The following is a 21,881-nucleotide window of genomic DNA, read 5'->3' as shown; positions in this document are numbered from 1 at the left end:
CATATGGCAGTGTTTTCATGGGGTGAATATGACTGTATTGAATGGAGAACAATGAATGATGATGTGGGGGAAGCCTGGATCTGGTTAGACACTGGGCTGTAAACAAGCAGACTATGAGGGATGAGTCATGGGTGTGTGTACAAGCTTATGCACACTGTAAAATATGTTTTCATTATTTCGTTATATGATGCCTTTTTCCATCCATTTAACTTAACACAATCATTTTTGTGATTTTAGCCTTTAAAATGCTGAGTTTATTTATGGATGCTTTGTTGTGTTTTTTTCTGGTACAATACAATAATGTTAAATAGCTTTTTTACTAAACCACATTACAAAGCAGACCAAACTGAAAAAGCTACACAGAAAAAAAAGGTACATAAATATGATCTAGCAGTACAAATAGACTGCAGGGCAGCAAGTCAAGTAGATAGATGTTAATGAAGCGTTAACTAAAGACACTCTCAAGAGAACTCGACTTTAAAAGGAAATGAAATGGCTTTAGTACAGAACGAGTAAGACTGTGAACAGCAGAAAAGAAATACTGCTGGAAGTAAATGCAATAGGACCCAAAAAATGATTTAAATGATGACTGATTGACGGCGCTCATGACACTGCAAGAATGACCACAGTCACTAGGGACTATTATGTAGCATGAAAAGCAGAATGTAATATATATTATATTATACGTATATACATATATATAATATATGGTGACCATATATATGGTGGCGCAGTAGGTAGTGCTGTCACCTCACAGCAAGAAGGTCGCTGGTTCGAGCCTCGGCTGGGTCAGTTGGCGTTTTTGTGTGGAGTTTGCATGTTCTCCCTGCATTTGCGTGGGTTTCCTCCGGGTGCTCCGGTTTCCCCCACAGTCCAAAGACATGCAGTACAGGTGAATTGGGAAGGCTAAATTGTCCGTAGTGTATGAGTGTGAGTGAGTGTGTATGGATGTTTCCCAGAGATGGTTTGCGGCTGAAAGGGCATCTGCTGCATAAAACATGTGCTGAATAAGTTGGCAGTTCATTCCGCTGTGGTGACCCCAGAATAATAAAGGGACTAAGCCAAAAAGAAAATGAATGAAGGAATATAAATATAAATAAGTGTGTGTGTGTGTGTATATATATAATATATATATAACCACTGCTCTAATATAAATATATGTATATATATACATATATATATATATATATATATATATATATATATATATATATATATATATATATATATATTAGAGCAGTAATCACAATACCGTGATACTGTGAAACTGTGATATATTTATCCAAGGTTTTCATACCGTCAGAATCTTATACCGGCCCATGCCTAATCCCCACAAGTCGCATTTAGCTGTTTGTTCAATTATGGATGAGAGTTTGTTTTTTTAAGTAGTAATGTAATTTGTGTTGTATGATATTCTTTTGATCATTACTATCTGATGAAAACCACCAAAGAGTGGACTAGATGTGACTTCTGTCAGCGAGTCTCCATCTGGCAATCTACTTTTCTTCAAATAACCAAAGATGCAAGTTTCATTAAGACTGGAATCCCACTGACAAATCCTCTGCATTAAGAGCCAACTGCTGAGGAAAAGTCAAATGATAGTCTTTTTCTGTCTCTCATTTCTGAAGAAATATGTGTTTGTGCATGAAGTACCAACTGTGCTCTCTGCTGGATGCAAAATAGATGAAGGCAGCAGTATGCTTTCATTTAGTTGACCCTATTTGTTCAGTATTGAAACATCAGTCAACACAATTCAGAGTGAACGGCCAAACCTTCTGTGAGATGGTATTTTTCAGAAAGCTTTCTTCATACATCTTTGAAACAAATATTGTATTATTCATTTAGTCACATGACAGTTCAAACATGCGTCTCATATCTTTTGTAGGATTTCTCACACCACGGTATTCTAAAAAAAATCCACTGAATCATTTGGGAGGCGTGGGAGGCGTGGGAGGCGTGCATCTGTTTTTCTAGATTCTTGTCATTGTTTTGAAGAACACTAACTTAGAGATAATTTTCATAATAATATTCACTTTTGTTTTGATTTTTATGGACACCATATGCATATTATACAATGCCAAGACATGTAAACAATGTTAAAAGTTTGACTTTCTTCATGGAAGTAGTTTTTTAAATGTCTAAAGGGAGACTCACATTTTAAAAAGCACCTATGATGAAAATCATCTTTTGTAAGCTGCTTGGAGAGAACTGTGTGTAGGTATAGTGTGTCCACTGTCATATTGCATTGATATAAACACAATCTCTCTTTTTTAAATGTACTGATGTTAAAATAGGATCCAAATCCCTCCCATTTTGAGGCCCACCACAACTTGACGCTGGAGTGTGGTTTCCCGGCCTTCTGAATTGATTGACAGGTGCCATTTTTTTGCAAAGAAACTGGGATTAAAACACTTGTTACAACTCTCTGTGATCAGCTGCTCATCAATAATTAGTTTTATAAGTTTAAAAAATTTTAAAAACACTGCATGTTTCTAATAGAGGGAGTAAAATTGCTACTATAATCACCACGGCTGCATGGTGTCAGTAAACATATGTGAGACTCATCATTTCAGAAAGGCTTGAATAAACTCCACCAAAAATACATAAAATAAACTTGCTTGGTATTTTTTGACTAGTGACCTTATTTCAGCTTCTCTATCACTGACTGCTGTTTATCTGACGTAGTGCATGAGGAGAATAAGACACGAACGTGGGAACGGTGGGCAGGGAGAAGCTGCTCATTTGCATTTAAAGCCACAGGCTACAAATACAGCTACACTGTACTCTAAACTAAAACAAGCAGATTCTACATTATATAATAAATTATCTGATGGGTATTTTGAGTTGAAACTTTACAGATGCATCTTGTAAAGGGGGTAAAATAGGTGCCCTTTAAATGCAAAAAAAATCTAAATAAAAATGTATATGTGATATGCATATAAGATTTTTACACTGAAAGACTACACAAAATGTGTCCCAGCTATTTAGTGAATTCATTTTTTTTTTTGTACAGTATTCCAGCATTGAAAGTATAAACTTTCCCCCAGAGATCGATCCGCCAGTTTTACAATTGTACAGCTTATTTCATCAACTTCTTCACAATTCCTTTACTTGACAGTTTATGCATGCCTCTCCCTGTGTTGTCTTCTTATGAAAGTCTTTGTGGTTTTCCAGAGGAATAATACTCAGCAGGACTTCGCATATAACAGCAGAAATAATGTTATTCTTTAATATAGTGAATCAATCAAAGTCATCTTAAAACTTCTCCCTTGTTTTGTCTTTTTTTAATGTCTCGCACCAGATGGAATATCCTTTGGTTTTTGGCTAAATTTTATCCAATTGACCTTGATTCTCCCTATCAGTCTTTGTCACCGTTTCTCCGTTCCTTTCACTTGCTTTTCCGCTTTCCTTTGGTCTCCTTGGCCTTTGCTGTCTTCCTCATTATGTCAGCTGAAGGTTGTGTGGAATTCTTCAGCTTATTTCTCTAACCCTTCAGGGTAGTGGTATCAAGAGACCATTTGCGTGATTGACAGGAGAAAAAGCTGGAGGCAGCCAAGGCTGTAGACATCCCACTGGCACTTTCTCTAGAGCTGGCTGAGCAACAAGAGGAAGACTGGGCTGGAAGAAAGGAGAAATAATAAATGGCTATACGCTTTACTGGAAACATAGACGGTTCTGGCTCGTAATCTGGTTCATCTTGCCGTGACTGTCACACCATTGGGTCAGGTGACAAAGACATAGTATGTGAGAGAGGCTCTTAAGCCCACAGATGTTTTCCATTCCATCTGCGCAGACTTGCGAAAAGTGCCTTACGGCCATCGATGGATCACGTTTGGAGGCAAAAGGCTTGTATTGATCAATGTCAGAGTGTTTTATATGATTAGTTTCCCAGTCGTCTGTTTATGGATTATCTGTCAATGCAGCAGTTCTGAAAACGAACAGCTTCTGCACACAAATTCCTCTGTTTCCACACGAATAGTGTCTGGTGCTGATAGCGCAACACATTGCCTGTGACTGACTTGTTTCCCATTTCCCAGCTGCAAGATTTGGTGTAAATCAGGGAGATTAACTTTTGCATAAAGGCAAGGAAGTCGCTATTTGGAAATGGAGTTACAAGCACACAGAAACACCTGTGTGTTTTATTCGATTATGGTTTTGTTTGGCTGAGTAATCTGATTATCTCATCTGCAATTCTCATACGCTGGGTTTTACACCATTTTTGAGGTCAGACGTGTGGTCTTGATGATGGATTTTAAGAGTATCTATTTGCTTTGAGGCTATTTCAAAGTATTTTTAACAGATATGCACATTTAATATTAATAGTTTTTCTCTTTTAACTGAGAAAGTTTTTTATGGTACTGTATTATCTAAGGTAACACTTTAATGTTCCAAATCCTCAAGTGTTAAGCTGCGATCACACTTGAGTTAGAGCTGACGAAATTCTCTCAGAGAGCGCTACGAAAAGTGTGGGATTAAACAAGATAATTAAACATTTAAAAAAGCGAGCGATTGGTCCATATTTTAAATTTCTGTACGAAGAGGTTATGTTTTGATCCTCGATTGGTCTCACGCAGTCAAGTGATGCGATTTCGCAGGTCAGAGTTCACCTAGCTTGAACTTTGCACTGCAGCAAACTTTAAGGTGTCAGTAATAATGATACAGTAAACCTCAACCTCTGTAAACAAAAGAAATTATGATAATCAAATCTGAGATTTCAAGTAAAGGAAGCAGCCATCATTATTCAAATACATACTGTATTGCAACATTACAAATTGTGAAGTTGAATGACTACATTGCCCCATGCTAAAAAATATTTTTTCTAGTGGCTTGGATACACAAGAAAAGAAACCAAAAAGCCACTCCGGCGACATCTTTACAACTTCTTTCATTTACAATCTTCTCACTGCTGCTATACAGCACTCATTTTCGCATGTGTTATTGTTCTGACCTTAAGTGACAAGTGCGAGCTTTCTTCACCATTTTCTATGCACTTTGCTCTCTCGCTCCCCTGCCACCTTTCTGTAACTAGGCAACCATCAAATGTTTTCTCTGTGGATGACAAGTGAACAAACCATTGCTGCAGCTCCGATGCAAGTTTTTGGAGAAAGGTAAAAAGCGCTGCAGTGTTTGGATGCGGTGTGTTTCTCTGAGGTAATTAGTCTGAAATTATATTGAATTAATTATTAATTATTACTGAAATCTGTATATTCCATACAAAGTGTGAAGCACAAGTGTGTTTAGTTCTACTTGCATGAATGGTGGTGCGCTGTCGGCATTCGGAAAAGTTGAGATGTTTTTTAATTAGGTGTGCCTGGAAAATCCGCACGTGTCATGTGTGCGACACTTGCACACCATGTGCGCGTTGCTCCCATGTGTGCATCATGCAAGTCTCGCACCTTAGTTGGAAATTACAAACTTACATTCTAAGCTTTTTTGCATTCCTTCCAAGGCGGAAACTATACCGAATCTTTTTTATCGATATTGAAAATGGTGTACGGTCAATAAATATCTATACCTATTTTATCGCCCAGTCCTAATATAAAGTACATATTCTGCATTCAATCTTATTTTACACCGCTAATCCTTCTCAGTCCCTTAATCGAGCTACTTCCTTTTTAACCATTAATAAGCAGCATGAGTTTGTTGAGGTCATAGTTAATATATTATTAATAGCGAGAACCTTAAAATAAAGTGTGACGAAACAAAGATTAAACAAAAGACAAGAGTTTTGTGTAAATACAGTTTCAAATTTTCTACTTCAAAAGTGCAAATTAACATCTTCCAGTTCCAACATTCTAAAGAAAAACAATGTGTCCATTCGTTTATTTTGTGATGAAATTAATAGTTTTTTGGAACCTACGTATAAATGACAAATCAGTTATAGGTACTAAGCTGTTCACACAAATGACCAAGGTCTTTTATTCTCTTTAGATACTCTAAATCTCTTCAATTACTTATAACAAGTAGCCAATCACGGTTCATGGCTGTGATATAAACTAAAGCCCATTGACTGTTGAACAAGAAAAGTACATGCCAACATTCTGCTTTAATAGGAAAGATGCCAGGAAAGAAAGCCATGCTTGTCAAGTCTTAATATAAACTCTCATCATGCAGGAAGTTAAAGGGTCTGGAGTTTGATATGGAGTATTTGAGCAGCACTAGGTGCATCATGAGGGCTTGAGCCATAGATGATTGACAGCTCAGAAACTTCACTGGTATCCCTCAAACACGTTTCCTTGTTAGTGTCATTTTCCGCAATCATGCCTTAGGCAGAAAACAATCACTGATTTTAAACGGTTTAAGATGCTCCACGACTCACATCCAACTGGCACACATTCTTCATTACGCTCTCCCTATTATTATTATCAAGCTGAGGGAAAAATGGAGAAAATCCTTCGGAAATTTTGATCGTGAGGATTTGGATCAAACCCCAGGCCTCCCGTGATGTTTAAACTGTAATGACATTCTAAACGAGCTCACATTAACTGGGCTATCTCCAGTTCCTATTCATCTCATTGTGTTGAAGTTGCTGTGCTGTCAGTTGATTTAGTGAATCTTTGTGAGCCACATATGGGATCTTTTGAAATTCCGACAAGCCCTCGCAATGCTGTTACTGATCACAGGGTACGTGCTTTTCTCTCTTCACCTGAGAGTGTGCTGGTGTCCAGATTCTTATAATATGAAAGGAGACTGTTGGATTTTAGCATGCTGTCAGTCTGGCACCGGTATATCGCTTTCTTCTAGGCTGTCAGCAGAAAACAAATGACTTCTACTGTAGGTGGTAACCAGCAGATCGCATTCCGAAACGCTCCTGCGAGGTCTCAGGGCGACCCGATATGCCCAGAGATTGCGTTGTGTGAGTATACGGGTCATTAAATGGTAAAGCAATATCATGTTTGTGACGCGTTGCACATCTGACCAAACATCACTGAGGGCCCCCGAAATTAGAGCGAATGTAAACGATGCGCCGTCTTTTGAAGTGGTCCGGGTGCTTTCAGGAATATGCTAATCTCCCCCATTGATCTTGATTGCATGGGATGTCCTGATATAATACCCATCAGCCTGTATGCTGCGCTGCTGTTTCAGCAACACATTAGCTTGTGATCAGGAAGCTGCTTTGAAACTGTAGCTCGCCAAGCTAAAAGCTACTCATAATTCAAGGTAGTTAAGCTACAGCCAAGCTGCTGTTTTGAAAAAGTCGTTGGCTACACTACAAAATAGTCATGAAAAATGCTATAAGCTACCATTCATTTAAAGTGGTTAAACTGTAGCCAAGCTACTCACTGGAGAAAAGGGAGCTAATGAAACAAAGCTAAGTACGTGGAAGGTAGTTTATTTTTTCAGTATCTGCATTTATATATAAATATATAACATATATTGTTTGGTATGAGTTTCAGTAAAATGTAAAGATTTTTTTTCTATGTAAGTCTGATAACTTTCTTACAAATTTAAATAAATATATTAAAGCCTTCATTTCTTTTTTAAGTTTGAAATGTATAAAAGATTAAAAGTAACTAATAACTACTTTCTTAAGTAATTTTTTTCATTCTTTCAACTTTTAAGATTGTTACTTTTACTTGAGTAAAAAAATGTCCTCAAATACTTTTACTTGAGTATAGATTTTGGATACTCTACTCACCTCTGGTAAAATAGCACCTTTGACTAATCAACTACTACTTTTTTGGTTTCTACATAAACTACTTGCTATGAAATGTATTGTAATCCCAGTTGTAAGAGCAACAAATAATAACTTGACTTCTAGTTGATCATTTGGAAAAGTGGCAGTGAAAAATGAATCTTCTGTTGATCTGCATCCCAAGCATCCCAAATACTGCAGAAGACCTTTTGGAACGTGCATGGACCCAAGATTCTCACAGAAATCAGTCAAGTTTGGTGATGAAAAAAATCATGTTTGGGGTTACATTCAGTATGGGGGTGTGCGAGAGATCTGCAGAGTGGATAGCAACATCAACAGCCTGAGGTATCAAGACATTTGTGCTGCCCTTTCCATTACAAACCACAGGAGAAGGCAACTTCTTCAGCAGGATAGCACTGCTTCTCATACTTCAGCCTCCACATGAAAGTTCCTGAGGTCAAGGTGCTCAAGGATTGGCCAGCCCATTCACCAGACATGAACATTATTGAGCATGTCTGGGGTAAGATGAAGGAGGAGGCGTTGAAAATGAATCCAAAGAATCTTGATGAACTCTGGGAGTCCTGCAAGAATGCTTACTATGTCATTCCAGATGACTTTATTAATAAGTTATTCGAGTCATTGCAGAGATGTATGGATGCAGTCGCCCAAGCTCATGGGAGTCATACACAATATAAATGTTTTTTCCACCATTACTTTGTTCTATACTGTACATTATCTTGTTAAGTGACAAGACTTTTGTCTAAGCAAAGTCAGAGCTTACTGTCCTAATGAAATAATTAAAAATCAAGGCAGGATCATATTTTATTTTGGTAAAATACGCATAATATAGAGGCCTTTTTCCTTTCATATAAGCCACGTCTGATACCAAATGATCAACTAAAAGTCAAGCTATTATTTGTTGTTCCTAAAACTTATAGGCATAGGATAGGATAGGCAACAACACTTTTGTCAGGTAGTGTACTAGACATTAGAAAAAGAAACTTATATGAACATGCATTACTTAGTCACACTTACATGAACTAAATTAAACGATTTTATGCTCGATGACAATAAACTACCTATTTAGTCTTTGTCTTCTTACACTTTTTACACACACAAAAAGGCTGTTAGCTGATGTCCATTATTAACAGCTAAGTACTTTCACCCTGAGGCTAAAGCAAGCTCATTCCTGCATTTCTCAGGAGGGCTGACCCTCGGTGGGCCTGGCTGTTGTCTTGCTAAGGAGGGCTAACTGGAGGAGAGGACTAGCTTTCAGCTGCATCACAGGCTTTGCTCTGCTCTGGTGTTTGTTGTGCTAATGGGAAAGGTCCTTGTATTACAGTGTCCATGGCCAGCGCTCACCCTGGTTCACTGCCCAGTCTCCAGCCTGTCTACGCCTGCTCTATACTGGGCCATCTGGGTCCCTGGAGCCTGAACAGGGTTATCGCATTACAGCTGGGTTTCCTGAGACAGGACGGTAGGGTAGGTGCTGGAGGATTTAGGGGTAGTTTTGGTTCCTGTTCCCTGTAGTGCAGTCAGGTGGAATAATTCAGGTGGACTCTTCTGGATTCTTTTATATGAATCAGGCGACACCTGAGAAGGTGAAACAGCCACGGATCTTCTCAATCTCTCTCACTCGAGTTTACCAGGGTATTTCCTTCAGGGTCGGGACAGTAGAGGAAGCACAAAGCCAGAATAAACCTCAGCATTCTGGCCAGGCTCAACGCCCACCTCCAAACACAAGAGTTTATTGGAATCATCAGCTTGGGCTTTTCCCTTACATTCTCCCTGTCATTAGAAAAGCTTTATTGTCTCTGGCTTAGCTAGCTTCACATTTTCCATTCACATCCAAGTGCCGACGTAATTATGCTATTAATTCATTAAGGTCGACAGGCAGCGTTCGAACCCAGGAATATTAGGCAACTCTCTGTATAGACACAGCCAGCTGTGTTTTATTTAATGGCTTGAATGGGACTGCACAATTATATATAGTAATTATGATCTCACTATTACACTTTCTTTTTGCTAGACTTTCTTTTACTTGATGTCAGTAATATCTGTCTGTCTATCTGTCTGTCTGTCTGACTGACTGATAAAGCTCATTTATTCCATTATTCAAAAACATATGCCAGAAATGGCATCTTATTAAGTCTTATTTGTTTTAGTTTGGCTGGAATAAATATAATTTTTAAGGTCAATATTATTAGCCCTCTTCAGATTTTTTTTTATTTGTTATAGAACAAGCCACTGTTGTCCAATGACTTGGCTAATTAACCTATCTTGTCTGGTTAAACTGCTGTAATTAACCTAGTTAGGCTTTTAAATTGCACTTTATGCTCAATACTAATGTTAATTTATCTATTCATTCATTTATATCTGATTTTCCGGGGCTGGGTCGCAAAGCAGCAGTCTTTGGAGAGAACCCCAGACTTCCCTCTCCCCAGACACTTCCTCCAGCTCCTCCAGGGGCATCCCAACCCTCCTCCCAGTGGGACCTAGGTCCAGGAGGCATCTGAAACAGATGACTGAGCCACCTCAACTGACTTCTCTCGATGTGGAGGAGCAGCGGCTCTACTCCGAGCTCCTCCCGCGTGACAGAGCTCTTGATCCTATCTATAAGGGTGTGCCCTGCCACCCTGTGGAGGACACTCATTTTCGAGATCTTGTCCTTTCGGTCGTGCCCAAAAGAGTAGGAAAATCGAGAGCTTTGCCTTTCGGCTCAGCTCTTTATTTACCACAATGGACCGGTACATCAATGGCATTACTGCTGCCGCTGCACTGATCCACCTGTCAATCTCACATTCCATCCTTCCCTAACTTGAAAACAAAACCTCAAGATACTTGAACTCCTCCACCTGGGGTAAGGACTTTCCTCCAACCTGGAGATGGCAAACCACCTTTTTCCGGTGGAGCACCATGGACTCGGACTTGGAGGTGCTGATTCTCATCCCAGCCGCGTCACACTCGGCAACAAACCACTCCAGTGCATGCTGAAGACCTATTGTTCAATAAACCCAACAGAACAACATTGTCTGTGAATAACAGGGATGTAATCCTGTGGTCTCCGAACCGGACCCCTTTGGCCCAAGGCTGCACAAAGAAATACTGTCCATAAAAATATTATATACAAAATTGGTGACAAAGGGCAGCCATGGCGGAATCCAACATGAACTGAAAACAAGTCTGATTTATTGCCGGCAATGCGAACCAAACTCCTACTCTGTTCATACAGGGACGAGACAGTCCTTAAGAGAGCGCGTTTGACCCCACAGAATACTGTACTTCAAGGGACATAGTCAAATGCCTTCTCCAAGTCCACAAAACACATGTGGACTGGTTGGGCCTACTCCCATGAACCCTCGAGCACCCTGGGAATACTTATGTCTTGTAAAATAACTGGTAAAGTATTATGGACTGTCATCATCATGGCAATGACAAAATAAATTGATTATTAAAAAATGGTTATTATATTGCTTTAAATATGTTGAAAAAATCATTTAAACCACAATTGATATTGAATCTCAACTGAACATCATATTATCACCTTTATAGATTTTTCCATACTGTAAGAAAAGCATTACCTAGGTAAAATAGTGAAGAATCTTGAGAATCAATATTTTAATCAATATCAAAATCACATTTTGTATATTTATTGTTGTAATCTTGCGACGTGTACAGAGAGTACAATAAACAGTCCTGAAACCCGGAAGCTTTATGTACTTGTCAGAAACATGTGCTTATTATGAATGCTTTACCAGAGACTTGCTTTCCTGTGCTTTCTCACATGATTTCTCAGGTGTACTGCTTTCTTTTAAGGTCATAATTAACAAATGTTCCCAATTAAAGCTGCCTTTGTTGTTTGGCAACATTAGAAAGGTAATCTCCAAATTACACTGCAATTTGTCTAATATGTCATGATTAGCTAATGGGTAGCTTGCAGATGTGGGCTGACTGTGGTAAAAAACTGCACTTCATCTCTTTTGATATTTTCAGCTGACCTGTGTCACACATGTTAGCATATTATAAATGGGGCTGTCATTTGAAAGAAAGAAAAAAAATCTGATTAATTATATGAGCATACTGATAAGTTAATTAGATAAATCACTATTCATTACATCGAAAAACATTCGTTGAAAATGCCCCAGATTAAAATAATTTAGTTACTCATATTGTGGCAGATGAGTTTCATTTGTAAAACTTATGGCAGACATTACAGAAAATGTTACATGTGAGTGTGTGCTTGTTTAGTTTGAATAGTCATCTTAAAGTCTCCCTTCTGGGCTTTCTTGGATATTATCTTTAGTGTATTGTGCAGTAGTGCATGATAAGTTATTGTTTCCCCAAAAAGAAAGAAATAATTCTGAGCTGCCTGATTTGAGTTGTCAGTAATTCCAGCCTTACTTTGAGGACAGTAATACATAGGCTCATAAAATATGCATAATTTTAGCTTATAGGCTTCATTGACTGTCTGAGAACAACATCTTGCTGAAGCCTGAAATAAATAGTTTTTGTTGTTGAAATATGTTTTGTGGTCTGTGAAAGCAAATCTACTTTTTCTGCATTTCTAAAAGATGAGGACTCTGAATTGATACGGTAAAACTGACTCTGCATTCTGTCAACATAAAAAGGTTACTTTTGGAAGGTAATAGGTTACAGATTACATGATATCCTATTAAAATGTAATTAGTAGTGTAAGTAATTTTCTTACATTTTGTCATTACCTTGATTAATCCGATTTATTTCTAAATGTTTTCTGCTGTTTTCAGGCATTTCAATCATGTATGGTTACTATTGTAGTATATTAAATAATAGAGGTGTAATGGTTCATTTTGGGTGTAAAGAAAGTTTTACTGTTTAAAGTTATGTCGAATTTGAGGATGTATTTTGGGGGTTATTGTTGATTGTCTCTATTATATTTTGTGCAATATTATAGGCCTCAGTGTTTGTTAACCAATGTCAGTGATCATTAAAAAAAACGTATTTTACAGATATGTGTTGCATATGTTAAATGGTCTGGGGTTTTTTTGCATTACATTTTTATTTGAAATTTAAAATAGCAATTTAGTTATTATTTTACATACAATATATTTAAATTTTTAAAAAATACAGCATTTGAGAAATAATAGTGCAATTGTTCATTTCTAATTTGTCTAAAATTATTTTCTTAAAAAGAATGTCTTGAGAAAATCTTAATACACATAATTGTGAATCATATCACATTGTGAGTTACTGTAATGTGAAGTAGACGCTGATAAGGGAGGTGCGGATCCAAACACAGGTTTATTAGCAGGATAGTCAGGTAAGCAACGGTCAACACAGGGGCAAACAGATGTATACAGGGAATCCAGAGGCATGGTCAAAACACAGCTGAATAGTCAGTATAGGCAGGCAGCTGTCAACGTAAACAAACAAAACAACAAAGCAAAGGTCTAGCACGGAAAAGCAAGGCAAGGAAAGGAAAACATGTCATAATGTTCACAAACAGCATAACAAGACTCAGCACAGATGTGTGTGAGTGCTCTCTTTATAGTCCAGGTAATAAATGAGCTTCAGTTGTGTCTCTGTGTGTGTATAATCACTTGAACTCGGAACAGGTGCTTGCGAGCAGTGCATGACTGGAACTTGTAGTCCATGTAGTAGCTGATTTGTAGTCCGTTGCAATCTGTGTGTTTACCATCGATCTGCATCCGCTCGATCGCTGGTGATCGTAACAGTTACATCCCTACTGAACAATGATTACTGTAAAACTTTCAAAATCCTTTGAATTAAGATAATACATTTGTTTTAAAGCACAGACATCAGAAAATCACCACCTCATTTTACTTTGAGCTCATTTTGAGTTAAAATTTACTGATTTAAGAACAAGTTTAATAGCTATGACAGGAAACTCTGGAATCTAGTAATTCTTTGAAAATTAAAAAAAACATTGGATCCAATGAAAAGCATCAGAATTAGCATCAGAATTCTCAGTAACTATAAACATTACAATTTATTTAGTGATTGAATTGCATAACATCATTACTTGTACTGTAACTAGTTACCCAGCACAGATCACTGATAACCATGTATTAAAGTGGCAAGGAAGCCTATTTTTTGATATTGTTAATATTTGACCAATCAGAGCAGAGAGGAGGGGTTTGGAGAGAGCAGATCCTTGAGCTAACCATATCAGACACTGTGAGAAAGTAATCCTGAAATGTATATTATTATATTTAGTATAAGACCTCCAAAACAAAGTTAGCCAGTTTTAAAATTACATAAAGAAAAATGGATGATTATTATACCATAAAATGTTACCGAAATATGACACTGGCAAATTTATATTTAGATGATCTTAACTTGGACTCACACTTGGATGACACAAGTGAAAGTGACAGGTCATGCTGTAATGAGTAATGGTCATAATGTAATGAGCAGATGAAGTGACCTGTCATAGATACATTACTAATGAGTGTAATTTGCAGTTGTAGTCAATGTCATCATGGAGAGGCATTAAACCACCTGCCCCTGCAGCTGCTGCTTTTCTACCCCAGTAAGGGTAGCGTGTGTGTGTGTGCGTGTATGTGTGTGTGAAACTTTCACTTAAGACAGTTCATTGGCACAGGTGTGTGTGTATATCAGCAGCTCGTTAAAGTGGCATGTTTTCTAACACCAGGCATATTTAACATTAAATTAACACCCAGTTAATGTAATAACACCTCTGTGTTCACACTTTAACGCTTGTCTGTCTCTTTCTACACCCTTTCACTCTCGAGCTCGCAGATTTGTGTATTTATTTCACACCACCACTAGCGCGCTGTTCCAAGCTGGGAGCTTCCTTGTTGCTTAAACGTGCGTCCTTTTAAGACTGCATCCTAGTCTTCATGGAAGTTTATAGGTGACATGTTTGGAACACTCTATACAGGTGGCAAATATAGTAGAGAGGGTTTGATTTTAGTGCACATTAAGATTCAGACTCAAAATATGGTAAAAAAAAAAATGGTAAAACTTAAGTTAGAAGACCAGGTTTGCAACAATTCTGAACATAAATAAATGTAGTTATTAATGTGTTGGTATTAATTAAAATATAAGTTAATGGTATATTTAATTTAAATGTAAAATGTATCGTTGGTGTTAAATAATATTGTTTTATTACTCAGAACTTTTTAATTTCATAATTTGATTTGATTTATGTATTTAAATGTAATTTATTTGTTTTTCTCTATACATTTTGCTATTGTCCTCCCTAAGAAAATTAAGTTTTGAGATGTCTATACGGCCAAATGGTTCTATAAAATGCTGCGTCATAGTGATCTCACAAGAAATTGGAGCAAAATAGTATATATTTTAATGGTGTATTATTTTAAAATCACCCTTCCTGAATGGAATCTGGCGTTCATAGAACTAGGTGGAACGATATATCCACAAATGGGACCCCCTCCCTCACCGTAGTTCCAGCAGAGCTTGGAGACTGTCAGCACACTGGAGATTTATCCTTCAATGTAAGCCAGTCAGCAGGGAGTCTGTCTGATCCATTACCAGAGCTCTACTTTACATAGAGACGCACTCATGCATAGATGCACTGTGTGAGCATGTATTTACTTTGGTAGTAGTCATTGACCAAAGTCTTTGTCTTCAAGGTTGTAAGAGTGTATGAACACTGTTTAGAGTTTGCTTAAAGCTTATGCTGTCAGTCAGACCAAATAGCTTTTTTTTTTTTTTAAACAAAGTCAGTCAGTTTGTTTAGCAGTCATCTAGGAAAACTATTCTGTAGCCAGTAACCATTTTTCAAATGTATATAGATAAACTTTATACTTGCATGTATAACTTTTAGAATTAGAAAAATGGTTACTGGATGTGATAAAAAAAGGTTTATATAAGTGTAGAGGTATATGAATGTGATACTTCTCAGCTCTCATCTTGATTTTTCAGTAAAGTTTGTTGACTTTGTTGAACCTGGGGGGTTCTTCAGAGTTCTAAAATTGGACTTGTTTTCTTTGTATATGATACCTCTGGGGGCAGCACGATGGCTTAGTGGTTAGCACTCTCACCTCACAGCAAGAAGATCGCTGGTTCAAGTCCTGGCTGGGCTAGTTGGCATTTCAGTGTGGAGTTTGCATGTTCTCCTCATGTTCGTGTGGGTTTCCTCTTGGTGCCCCGGTTTCACCTACAGTCCAAAGGTGTGGAAAATGGGTAAACAAAACTGTCCATAGTGTATGGGTGTTTCCTAGGACTGGGATGCAGCTGGAAGGGCATCCGCAACATATGCCAGAGTAGTTGGTGGTTCATTTTGCTGTGGTGACCCCTGCTAAATTAGGGACTAAGCCGAAGGAAAATTAATGATGCCTCTGGGTTATATTTTTGAACAGTTTTGTCATTTTAAGGCTGATAATGTACACATTTACTTTCCTTATCTATGAAAGAATAATTTTTTAATCAGTTTTGATGTGTCTAGAATAATTTAAGTCTGCCAGTCTGCTTCTGTAAACCAGGGAAAATCTGAGATGATGACTTTTTTATACCTGCCAGAGCATGCTTGGATACCATTACTTATTTGGGTCACTGATTGGCCTTCCTGCAAGACCAAACAAGTAATCTGGGGGTTGTGTTTGACCCGGAACGGATATTTGGCAACTAGATTGGTGCAGTACTTTTTTTTGCAGAATTTTGTCTCAGTTGAACTACTGTATTGCTGTCAATGCTCTCAGGACATTACTTCATTGTTGCAGCTAGTTAAACTGTCGCAACCAAACTGTTGATAAGTGCACAAAAACGTGATCATATCTCTCCTATTTCCTCCTATAGCTATATTGGCTGCCAGTTGACTTAAGCATAAACTATACATTTCTGCTGTATGTTTTTTAAGCAGTTCATGGTGTTGCTCATGCATTTCTACCTGGTTGAGCACTAAAGAAAGCGATGCCATACATTCCTGGAGCACCTTACACCTCAGTTTGGATTGATGTACTGCCCCACTCCATTGTTTATTGTGTTCTGTAGTAAAATGATGAAAATATCCCTGGTCTAGCTCAAAGGGGGCCATTGTAAGATGAGCATCACTAACTCTGAACCTGTCAACACTTGCCCATATTGTGCGGCTACACTATAATAAAATGTCCTTTGTACAGTAACAAGTCTGTAATCTTCATATATTAGAGGCAGGTTTACCTGCACGCTCCTGAACACACACGGAGCGCTAATAGCAACATGAACATGTCTTTAATTTCACATTCTTGCTGTATGTTTTAGCAAAGCTCTCATAAAAAGAAAATGTGTTCAGTATTGAACTGAAGCTGGAGTTAAAAAATAGCTGGTATTGTTTATTTAGAGCAGGGATCACCAAACTTGTTCCTGGAGGTCCGGTGTCCTGCAGATTTTAGCTCTAACCCTAACCAAGCACACCTGAACAAGCTAATTAAGGTCTTACTAGGTGTACTTGAAACACACAGGCTGGTGTTTTGTGGCAAATTGGAGCTAAACCCTGCAGGGCACCAGACCTCCAGGAACGAGGTTGGTGACCCCTGATTTAGAGGAAAGAACATCAATTCAAATAAAACATTATGGATGAAAAAATTTAATACAAAATTATAGAGAAGCATAAAACTATTCATATAGAGTTGTTGTTTATACATGTAGAAATTTCATAGTTCATGTTTGAGTGTGAGTTGTTCTTGAAAATCATTGGGAGTGGGCTTGGCTAAAGATCTTTTTTGGCATATGTTTCTTTGAGTGACTCCCTGATTGGTGAAATATTCAGTAGTTTCTGTAGTCTGCTCAAGTCCCTCTATTAAATTTCATAGTTTGCTATAGAAAAAATGGATTACATCTCTGAAACCTGACTGTTTCACTCTATAATCACTGGCTCTCTGTACATTGTTACACTGTACAACTTATTACATAAATAAATAAGCAAGAAAGGTTGATATATTTTAATAAATGTCTGTGACAAAGTTGTCTGCGTATGTTTGTTACATTTGTGTCATTCCAATAAACCACACAAGTCTCCTTCTCTTTAACTTGTCTCCAGTGGATGTTACAGTTTAATGGTCATTATACAAAAATATCTGGCCACACAATGCCGCAATTGATCAAACAGTCATGTTTTTATAGAGCACATCTTATTTGTGTGTAATACAGTCAATGCATTTTATGCCGACTAAATTGGCCTTATCTATAAAGGCCATTTTAAGAACCATTCATCAACCATTTACTAAATCTCTCCAAGGGTTGTCATGGCAGTGATATAATTAGATCAAACAATATAATATTGAAACGATAGATCAATATACTATGATACCAGCAGAATGTAAATGGTGTGTTGATTGTCTCTCATGTCTTTGTGTCTACAGGCGCAGAGATTCCCTCCGACCCGAGCGTTGTGTCCTCCTCCAGTTGGAACATGTCCAGGGCAGCTGAAAGAGGTGAGTTTTAAAGCCCAGCTCCACTAGGCCTCTCTGGGACACCATTAGGTCTGCAGTTATGTGACAGATCGGCAGCAATCACTGGATGTTTTGTCTGGAGATGAATGTTCGTTTTGATTGCCAAAGCAGACAGCATTACTAGCAGGAACATGTGAGCTTCTAGGATGGCAGCATTTTGAATGAGACTTGTTATGTGTTTTATGTCATCCTAATTCCTCAGGCTGGGACAGTGCGCACTTATTTGGGGGTTTCCGTGCTCATGGTAAACCTAGATTTGTTGTGTCTGTGCTGTCATTTGACATGCAAGTTGGAACAAAAGTCAGAAGTCAAGCATTTTCCGTATAATCATTTTCAATTTCATTTTGTCATCATATAATATCTCCATTTGATCTCTGTCACTCTCTCTCATATACACATGCCGAAACACCACATTGCAGACACATCCATTTCATTCTTTCCATTCCAAGCCGGTTTCAATAGTTCTTTTCATTTGTCTTTTAAGTGTTTTTTTTTTTTTTGTTTCTTTTTTGAACTCCATTCAGTAGCAATTAAGCTAATACGAGGAGTGGAGTTATTATGTTCGCTATGTGATTTCTCCAAATTGTCCTAATTGCTTTGGGATTAATATTTAAATCTCAGTCAGATTTGCTGCCTGGCGTTTGAAAACAGCTGTCAACACAAGAGCTTTTTCCTTTTGACCAGCAGCTGACTTACACCTTAGGTCAGAAAACAAAGAGGGTTTTACAGAAATATCTCACAGAGTATGAGCAAATATGAATGTGTGAATATTAACTCAACTTAAAGCAACTTGGTATATTTTTATGGATATCAGAGTTTGTATTGTATGTACACAATGAGAACTTTAGTATAGTATAAATATTTGAATGTGTAATGTGTTAAAAAAATATATAAATGAATGCATCTGATCATTTACTTATAACTTAAAATTTAGTTTATGAAAAGTAATATATTGTATTGTTTTTTTATATATAAAATTACAGTGACATTAAACAGGTTAAATTGTGAACAATAATTTAGGTAGCTATCATCAGGGATGATATTGGTAAAGTAAAGAAATCAATTGAATAAAAGAAACAATTGATAAAAATATTATTATATGAAACTTTAATTTGGTTTTTAACTTACATTTTTGTCCCCCAAAAGACCTAAATTGTATAAGTAGATACAGTGGTGTTAATTGAATTCTAAAGAATTACACCTTTGCATTCATATTACCGTTTTTTATTTATTTTTTGCTGTGAAGTCTTAAACAACATAAGAGAAATATACTCATGTATAATGCTATTAATATCTTATGTTATTATATGTAATCTAACACATGCAAATGTTTGCTGTATAAAACATAAAGCTTTACATGGATATATCACCCTTTAGATATCATGGAGATTTTTATGATGTGCATTTTTCACAGCAGGACAATATAAACAAATACTTCATATCACAAAGCACCATATCAACACATAGCAACACTTCATCTAAATCAGTAGTTCCTAAAGTGGGTGGTCGCGGGACAATGACAGGGGTTGCTTGGTGATTTCCAAAAGTCAAATAAATTTGGTTAAACTGTTACAACTACTATATTTTATCCATAACTCACAGAAGATAAAAAAATATTTAATAGTTACATAAAAAAGCAACAACATGCAAATGAAAAGCCATAAGCATTTCAATAATTTTTTTCATAGGATTGGTGTGTTTAACAACACAGCAATAGCATCACTTTCTGACACCTTTATGGCAATCAAATACATAAAAAATAAACACAGGCCACTACATTAATTACTTAAGAATGATCTCTGAGTGGCGGTCTTTAAAATTAAACCAACAATAGACTTGTGCTGAAAACATTGTGCCCAGCAGTCTCTTTAGGTGAGGTTAATATTAAATTTATTTGTTGGCGCCAATAGCCTTGTGGTTAGTGCGTCGACACATGGCACCTAGGTGTTCACGGCGACCCGAGTTCGATTCCTGGCTCGAGGTCCTTTGCCAACCCTTCCCCATCTCTGCTCCCCATGCTTTCCTGTCTCTAAATCTCCACTGTCCTATCACAATAAAGGTTATATTAAATTATATTAAATTTATATATATATATATATATATTAATATTATTAAATTTATTAAAATATATATTAAATTTATTTGATTAAATTAATAAATGACTATAAAAATTATATGGTTATTAGACTGTTGCACGTTTTTGTATTGTCAATATGCTTGTGTTTATATAGGCCTACTGTTGTGTGCGCAGTGTTTGTATATTTATAACCACCTGCGAGGAATTTGGGGGTCGCGAATCACTGGCATTGTTGTTTTGGGGGTCACGGGTTAAAAGTTTGGGAACCCCTGATGTAAATAGTTACCGTCTATATTTTAATTGACTTAATATAGTTACAAAATACAAGAACAAATATGATACTTACTTATTTGTTTCAATGGCTTCTTTAAAAGAGATCAGATCACAAGCTTGGACGTCCATTTCCCTCAAACCCCTTTCTAATTAATATCAGCAAAGTAAACAAAGAACCTATTGTCCACACACACATCCACACACTCCCAAAAAGATGCCATTGTCTTGATACTACTAACTTGAAATGGTCAGATTGCTTCTTCAAATCATCTGCTGAACGTTTGATAAATAAACAGCTGAATTACATGTGCGTGTGGGTCATTGTGCGGTTTGTTTTCCTTCTGGCTCAGTTTCATAAGCACTCGCTGCATCCATACATCATTAGAAGGAAGTAGAAGTGTCCAAAAGATTAAGCTTGTCAGTCAGACGCATGATGGGGTGGAATTGATCGCTCTGTGGTTGTATGCTCTGTCCATTTTGGGAGATTGGATATTTGTATATTGTTGTAAGAGAGCTGATGTTTGGACGGAGGAAATGTAAGATGGAGGGATAAAGATGAGATCCGCCAGGGGAAGGAAGGTGTCTTTTCCTCCAGCCACCCTTTAGGCCAGATGTGTCTGTAATAAAGACCAAGAGGATAGATAGAAAGAGAGAGAAAATAATAAAGAAAGGAACATGTGAATAGACAAGAGGAATGATGAAGGGAAGAGAACAGTGAGTGGAGTAATGTTTGGATGGTGTGTACTGTATATTAGTAACTTGTCACCCAAACCTCAGGTGTCTCACTGTGGGTATATGTTGACCACAAAAATCTATCTATCTATCTATCTATCTATCTATCTATCTATCTATCTATCTATCTATCTATCTATCTATCTATCTATCTATCTATCTATCTATCTATCTATCTATCTATCTATCTATCTATCTATCTATCTATCTATCTATGTATCTATCTATCTATCTATCTATCTATCTATCTATCTATCTATCTATCTATCTATCTATCTATCTATCTATCTATCTATCTGTCTGTCTGTCTGTCTGTCTGTCTGTCTGTCTGTCTGTCTGTCTGTCTGTCTGTCTGTCTGTCTGTCTGTCTGTCTGTCTGTCTGTCTGTCTGTCTGTCTGTCTGTCTGTCTGTCTGTCTGTCTGTCTGTCCTTCCGTCCATTTATCTATCTATCTATCTATCTATCTATCTATCTATCTATCTATCTATCTATCTATCTGTCTATCTGTCTGTCTGTCTGTCTGTCTGTCTGTCTGTCTGTCTATCTATCTATCTGTCCGTCTGTCCGTCCGTCCGTCCGTCCGTCCGTCCCTCTCTATCTATCTATCTATCTATCTATCTATCTATCTATCTATCTATCTATCTATCTATCTATCTATCTATCTATCTATCTATCTATCTATCTATCTATCTATCTCTCTCTCTCTCTCTCTCTCTCTCTCTCTATCTATCTATCTATCTATCTA

The 21,881-nt window shown here is 37.2% G+C and overlaps 1 protein-coding gene across 1 annotated transcript in view; it reads left to right on the top strand.

Moving 5' to 3' along the window:
• The window catches only part of ror1 (receptor tyrosine kinase-like orphan receptor 1), a 205,201-nt gene that overhangs the window by 124,562 nt on the left and 58,758 nt on the right, over positions 1-21,881 (top strand). Inside the window, exon 2 of the mRNA XM_056460041.1 lies at positions 17,965-18,036. Coding sequence (XP_056316016.1) covers positions 17,965-18,036 — 72 coding nt within the window. The remainder of the gene's footprint in view (positions 1-17,964; positions 18,037-21,881) is intronic.

This window comes from Danio aesculapii, chromosome 6 (genome assembly GCF_903798145.1).
Source record: "Danio aesculapii chromosome 6, fDanAes4.1, whole genome shotgun sequence".
NCBI lineage: Eukaryota > Metazoa > Chordata > Actinopteri > Cypriniformes > Danionidae > Danio > Danio aesculapii.
Note: the sequence above shows the minus strand (reverse complement) of the source record. Positions and strands in the feature narration are given on the sequence as shown.